At 41.7% G+C, this 7,365-nt stretch overlaps 1 protein-coding gene across 5 annotated transcripts in view; it reads right to left on the bottom strand.

Annotated features, from left to right (window-relative positions):
• SYNRG (synergin, gamma) overlaps positions 1-4,749 on the bottom strand; it is an 82,970-nt gene extending 78,221 nt beyond the window's left edge. For all 5 annotated transcript variants that reach the window (XM_006881376.1, XM_006881377.1, XM_006881378.1 and 2 more), the window contains exon 1: positions 4,602-4,749. In XM_006881376.1, coding sequence (XP_006881438.1) covers positions 4,602-4,678 — 77 coding nt within the window. In that variant the 5' untranslated portion in view covers positions 4,679-4,749. The remainder of the gene's footprint in view (positions 1-4,601) is intronic.
• Positions 4,750-7,365: the final 2,616 nt, after the last annotated feature.

Raw genomic sequence — 7,365 nt, 5'->3', positions numbered from 1 at the left:
CAAAATGATGAATAATTTTATTCCAAAGATAAAACCATTAATTTATTATTGGTGATGTTCTTAAAAGAAAGCAGAGCTGTTAAGTGCTACTTGTCAGTGGCCCATTTCATGTACCCTTTTTCTTTTTTTTTTAGTTCCTTTTGGACTGACCTAGATTAGCCCTTCACTTCTCAGGACTGGTCTCCTATGAGAGCTTCCTGATGGACAGCTCCGCTTCCAGACTCTGCCTACCCCCTCGCCACTCCCTCATGCATCTCAGGAGCACAGGTAAGGTACTAAAGGACCATCTGTATAAAAGCACCCAAGGATCAAAAAGATGCAATAATTCTCCCTTAAATTGGATTTCCTTTGTTTAAACTCAGGGTCATTTCTAATTTTGGTACAGCTTTCTTTTGTCCTTTTTACTTTGCAGAATTCTTCTACCTTATTTAACTCACTGTCATGGAGTGGATTCTGACTCACATCTGCCCTCCATCAGCTTTTCAAGCCTCTAAAACTTTATAGATGTCCCACCTTTCTCCCAAATAGCAGCTAGTGGATATGAAGCAATGACCTTTTAGGTTAGCAGGCTGACACATGACCACCAGAGTTCCTCTCTTCCTTCAAATTCAAACTCATTTCCATCAAGTCTGAACTGATTAATGGAGGACCCTCCAGCAGATTTTCAGAAGCTGTAAATCATACAGGAGGAGAGCATGGTAGAATGTGCAATTCATTCTCTAGAAGAGCAACTGATGGATTGAAACCACACATCTTTGGGATGACTGCAAAATTCTCTATCCACTAGGCTCCCTGTGTCACAATTAACCTGGCCTGTCTGCTGTTCCCTAGAACATTCCATCTCTACTGATCTCCTTTTTCCCCCAAGTGAAGGGCCCAGCTCAGATGCTATTTCTTCGATTTCAATGTGACTTGAATCCACAAATATCTATAAACTGTTTTCTATGTGGAAAAAATGTACTAGAAGCTATAGAAGATGAAGAGGGAGCCTAAATGGAGTTAATAAAAGAGCAGGAGAACACAGATCTATTCACAAATGACAGTAACACAAAAGGGTTACAGTGTTAGCCTAACACATTTTTAAAATGTCTAGTTTTAAAAAGCTTTGCCACCTAACAAGTAGTGAAATGATCTTTCACTGTGATTTTGATTTGCATTTCTGATTGTTAATGGCATTAAGCATCTCTTCCTGTCTTTGGTGGCCATCTGAATGTCTCTTTGGTAAAATGTTCAAACCCTTTGCACATTTTACGACTGGGTCTTTTGTTGTCATCAAAGTTTTGTATATATACTTTGTTTATGTGATTGTCTATTAGGTTCTTGGTGGATATACTATTCTGAAAGATATTTTCCCTTCTATGCTTCCTTTTTTACTAATCTTTTACAAATAAGTTTTTCATTTTTATGTGGTACAATTATATTGTCTTTTGCTATTTGTGCTTTTGTTATTAGATAATCCATTACTTATTGAAAGCTAGCCTGACAGTTTTGCTCCTGTCAGTTTGGTTTAAGAATTTTATGGTTTTGGTTTGTATAGTTAGGTGCTTGACACATTTTTAATTTGTTTTTGTATGTGGGTGAAGCATGAATACAATTTGATTTCTCTACATAGGGAAATACAATGTTTCCAGCATCACTTACTGAAGAGATTCTTCTTTTCCCATTGAATAGATTTAGCACCTTTGTAAAAAAATAAAATGATCACTGCTGTATACATTTATTTCTGGACTCCCAATTCTATACTACTGGTCTATGTGTCTATTGTTATACCAGCACCAGGCTGTTCTGATTACTATTGTTGTTGAGTGCTGTTAAACATGTGTCAGAGCAACGCTATGAACAAGTTGTTAGTAACATCAGTAAATGTGTGGCCCTCCTTTGTTTTTCTCTTTCAGTATGCCTTGTTTTGGGGGACTTTGTGGCCGTTCTATTTCTTTAGAAAAGGCTGTTGGAATTTTATGCTTAAATCTATAGTTCTGTTTTGGTAGCACTGACATCTTTAATGATATTAAATCTTCCAATCCATGAACTTGGGACATTTTCCCACTAGGTCTTTAGTCTCTTTCAGCAGTGTTTATAGTTTTCACTGCATAAGTCCTTCATGCTACTGGTCAGATTTATCCTTAGGTACTTTGTTCTCTTAGATGCTATTGTAAATAAAAGTATTCCCCTAATTTACCTTTAATATTTTTCAACGCTGGTGTGGAAACTCAAATGACTTTTTGTTTGTACCCTGAAACTTTGTTAAATTTCTATTACCTCTGAAAGTTTTCTTATGGGACATAAAGTATTTTTTTTTCTTTATTGACCACACAGCACCTCAGAGTCAGAAAAATTCTAATACTTTTTTTTTTTAAAAAAAAGGTCTGGTGGTATAATGGTAAGAAGATGCGCCACAATCCCCAAATCACGCAGTTCAACGCCACTATCAGCTCTGTAGGAGGAGGATGGGCAATCTCCTCCCGCGTGGTTAACTGCCTCTGTCAGCTATAGATCAGTTCCGACTTGATGGTACACAACAAGAAGATCAATATATATTTAAGGAGCTCTGGAGGCCTAGTGCTAAGAAGCTGCTCTGCAATCCCAAAAGCATGCAGTTCAAATCCAACAGCTGCTCTGCGGAAGAAAGACTGACAACTTCCTCCCAACTAATTTACTGTCTCTCAAAACGTGCTGGAGGGTCAGATATGAGTTGGTTCTGACAAGTCAGCATACAACAACAACACAATATATTTACCACATACTTTCCAAGGGAAGAATTTTTTGTGTGTGTGTGTGTGTGTGTGTGATTGTACCGTCAAATCAGATCTGACTGGTACAGGAGGAGATTGTCCCTCCTTTTCCCAGCAGAGCATCTGGTGGATTCAAACCGTGTGCCTCTGGGATTGTAGTTGCAGCTCCTTGCCACTAGGCCACCAGAGCTCCCCTAGGAAGAATCATTCTAACCACTTTTTTTCTCCTGTATTCCCATAGAAAAGAGAGAAATTCAACATCAATCATTAGAATTTCTAAAAAAAAAATTTCTATCCAAATGTAGGCCATATTTATAAACATCTGTGCCCAGGGGCACATGATCATAACGTAATTTCCTCTCTGGTTAAAAATTAAATTTTTTAAAAAATAATAATTCCAAAACTGGACCTACAATCCTAAACTCCTCCCCCCAGACCTTGGTGCCACTATTAATCATAAACTCAAATGAAAATGTTACCACCACTCAGGTATGTTTTAGCAACTATCATCAACATAGGAAATAAAAAGATATCATTACTTATTTTCAAGTCAAAAGGTGACTTACACTAAGTATTCATGAAAAACTCAAATGAAATCATGAAAACTAGTCAGTGAACAAAACAAAAAAGTTTTAAATCTAAAGTAAAAGATGTGTAGAGGAAACAAATAATGGGGCTACAACCAGATGATTTACTGACCCAGCGTGCACGGTTTCCCTCCCGCCTTAGCATGTATTTATGCATCTAGCTCAAAAGACCTTACACTACAAAAGTGTTCACGACTCCAAAATGAAAGCGTTCTGTACCACAAAAACCCCAAACGAACGAAAACTTCATTTTCAAAAGTAATTTAGAATACTGGGGGGGGGGGGAGCTAATTTTCCCACCAAATACGCATCCAGTGCGTGTTGGCTAAAACACTTTTTAAAATAAAAGTTTCTTAAATGGCATCCACTTCCTAAACAACAAGTCTCCGGAAACTATGAACTCTGATAAATGTCGATAGTTGTAGAGGGGCTTCAGGCCTTTTTGTTCATAGGGTCGCTATGAGTTGTGCTCGACTTGAAGGCAATCAATAACAACAACAAATGATAATGGACTTCTTGCAAGTGGAAAGGGGGAAAAAGTTCATTTCTGTTACAGGTCTGCGTAGAAGAAGTACAGGGAGTTAGTTGAAAAACGACAGAAGGTAGACTCGTCTAAGTGTTAAGCAAAAGTCTGGAAGCTTTGTTCTAGTAACTGCGTAACTGTCATCAACAGTAATTGTCTTTCTCTGTGCCTTTTAAAACGATCTTGGCAAGTCTCAGAGTTCTGTTTACAAGAGTTCTATCGCAAAACAATACTAATTCAAAGGTCTTCAGATTTTCATGCTACTTCCTCGTGTGCTAAATAAAAGGGGGCGAGAGCAAAACAAAACAATTACACATCTTAGAAACAGCTCTTCCCAGCTTTGTGATCAGACTGTACAGAGCCTTCCTTACAACTAACCAGCCCTGAGTAAGCGATGGGAAAGCGAAGTCTCTGGTCACTTCACATCTAGTCGTGGATCTTCATTCATACCCAACCTCCGGACAGGACCAGCGGGCGGAGTGGCCCTTCACCTTCTCCCATTCACCCGGGCGCGCGCTCACACCTCGCTCCGCCTCCGGCGGGCAGTGCCCCAGAGCTTGGAACTCAAGACCAGGGTGCCCAGACTCCACCTGCATCCTAGGCCTAGGTCCCTGGAGAACGACCCTACTGTAGCCCAGTTCCAAAAGAAAAGGAGCTGATGAAAACTGCCATAACCGCCAAACACCTCTCGCCAATGCGAGCGCCGCTCCAGCGTCTACCGGAGGGCCCAGCGCGCTCCGATTCGCTTTTTACACCCACCTGCCTCCCGCGGCGGTCCCCGTGCTGGCTCCAGTGGCCGCGCCGCCGCCTGCCCCAGTCCCCGGCCGCAGCGCCATCTTGCTCCGGGCCTGCCGTCGCAACCTCACCAGCAGCTGTCAGCTGAAGATAGCCACTTCCGGGGCAAACACCAGGCCCCACCTCGCGGCGGACCGGGTGATGGGGCGGAGCCTTGCGCTCACGTGACCCCGTGGCCTCCGGGAGGAAGAGCGGGATGTTCCGGTCACGTGACTGGTCGCCGCAGGGGTTCCTCCGGGTGCAATTCTACCTGTCAGGGTGGCGGTCCTGTCTCAGGCTGAGCTCCAAATGGAGCTGATTCATTCTTCGAAAAAGCCCTCTGGTAGCCCAGCTGGCGGCGGAGCGGCAAGACGCTGTCATAGTTTGAAAAGCAGCTCATCTTGGTTGGTGGAAAGTAGATTGAATACTGGTTTTTAACTGAATGGGAAGCATACAAATATATGTTATTCTTCACAAGTAAAGAATAAATGGGACCTGGTTGGCCCTTGGATAGCTTCACAGCACAAATCCATTCTTTACAGTTCAGAATGGCTTCTGAAATGTGCTCACAGCCACCACAGCATTAAGCCTCCTGGCTTTAGGCCAGTGCTACAAAGTTCTCAGTCCTGCCAATATTGGCTTCCCCTCTCGCCGGAGTTGTCTAACAAACTTGGGCAAAGGCTGTTAGCTTAGTTTAGGTTCTATGCCTGACTGTATTCTGCTACTAATCTGGATTATAACCTTTACGTTTCCCCAATATGGTTCTCTGTGGTCTCTGTGCTATCACATCAGATTTTAGACACCAGTAAAGCAGTAAAATGGACGTTGAGATGAGTAGAAGTACAGGAACATGCGAACATGTCTGACCTCATGAGAATTAGTTTTGTGTTACTGATACTGTTAAGTGGGGCAGTTTCCCTTTGTGAAATTGATAAAGGTCAGGTACAGCCATCCCCACATGGTCCTTGCTCTTTTTACAACTGCCAAGAGAACAGATCTGCCCTGGAGATAGTGAAACAAGATTGCTCCTTGAGGGCAAGGACTTTGAAGCTCCATCTCCTAATTTGGTTGCCAGGAAGGACTTGTCCTTGGAGGACATCATGATTGGAAGGGTAGAGTTAGCACATGAGGATGACACAGGATGAGATGGACTGACAAACTGATTGGGGCAGCATCACTGCCAAGTGTGTTGGAAGTTGGCTCAGGATAGAACAAGGTTCAGAGTACTTGTTCATATGGTTGCTAAGTCAACTCAATGGCACTTACCAACCACATTCCTCTACATGAGTCTAAGGACTTGCCCTCTGAATAACATGTCCAAAGCATCCTTGCCCGAGTGCACTCTGGCTGCACTTCCTCCAGGGCAGACTAAAAGATATTCAACTCTTTTCCACACAACTAAAAGTTATCGATTCTAGGTTGGTCTTCCTTATTTGCTATCCAACTTTTAGATGCATGTGAAAATACCATGGCTTCAATCAGGCACACCTTAGTTGTTGGATTTGTTACTGCCCTCAAGTTGAAATGACCCATAGCTGGTCCTCCAGTGGGTTTGCAGAGGCTGTAAATTGCAAGGGAGGAAATGCCTTTCTCCCACAGAGCAGGTGGTAGATTTGAACCCTTTGTCTTTGGGTTGGCACCACTCCTTGCCACTAGGCTACCAGAGCTCCTTTAGATGTTGGTAATTGGTAGTATTTAAACCAACCATGCTCACATAATCCCAACGAACATATAATCCTCAAAGTGCACAGTATTGTTTGGTCTTGCCATCCTGCCACCCAATACTACTTCAGTTTGTTTCCCCCAAGCCTGCAGGTAGGAGAAGAATAGTGTTTTCCTTTTCATTTTTGGGCTCATTAAGGAAGCTCTGTTGGTCTAGTCTGTAGGGATTTGAGCTGATAACCCCAAGGCCTTGTCTCTGTAACAGTTCAAATCCAACGGCTCCAGAAGAGAACATGTGCACTCACCTGTATTTATAGAATGGTCAGCTATGAGGAGGTTCCAACAAGCAGGACAGCAGGAGTTTCTAGTCTTATTTTTATGGATTTTTTTTTCACCTGATCAAACTATAAGTATTAAAGTACTTACAGAAGAAGATCAGACTATAGCCTTCAAAATGGGTTCCATCTCAACATCAACAAAAATTCTCACAACTGGGCCAATAGGTAACATCATGATAGATGGAGAAAAGATTGAAGTTATGTTTAACAATTTAATTCTACTTGGATCCACAAGAGCCATGATAGCAGAAACTAAGACATGCTGCATTGGAAAAATCTGTAGTTAAGGACCTCTTTAAAGTGCTAAAAGGCAATGATGTTAAAGATTAAGGGGTCTGATATATGCCATGGTATCTTCAATTGCTTCATGTACACTTAGGATAAATATTTTTAAAAATACAAAGCTATCAAATGGTTAAAACCCCCCCAAAAATAATCAGTGCTTTTGAATTGTGATGATGGAGAGTAGCATCAAATATCCCAGACAAAAGAATAAATCTATCTTGGAGAAAAGTCTAACTAGAATGCTTCTTAGAAGCAAGGTTGGTGAAACTCTGTCTTATTCACTTTGGACATATTTTCAGGAGAAACCAGTCTTTACAGAGACATCATGCTGAGAAATGTAGAGGACTGACAAGACAGATTGACTCAGTTATTACCACAACGGATTTGAGCATTAAAGACTGTGTAGATGGTGCAGGATAGGTTCGCTGTGAGTAGAGTTGACAATACCAAACCAGTGTATAAAT

This window comes from Elephantulus edwardii, unplaced genomic scaffold (genome assembly GCF_000299155.1).
Source record: "Elephantulus edwardii isolate Elephantulus edwardi_28Jun2011 unplaced genomic scaffold, EleEdw1.0 scaffold00015, whole genome shotgun sequence".
Taxonomy (NCBI): domain Eukaryota; kingdom Metazoa; phylum Chordata; class Mammalia; order Macroscelidea; family Macroscelididae; genus Elephantulus; species Elephantulus edwardii.
This window is presented reverse-complemented; position numbering and strand designations above follow the sequence as displayed.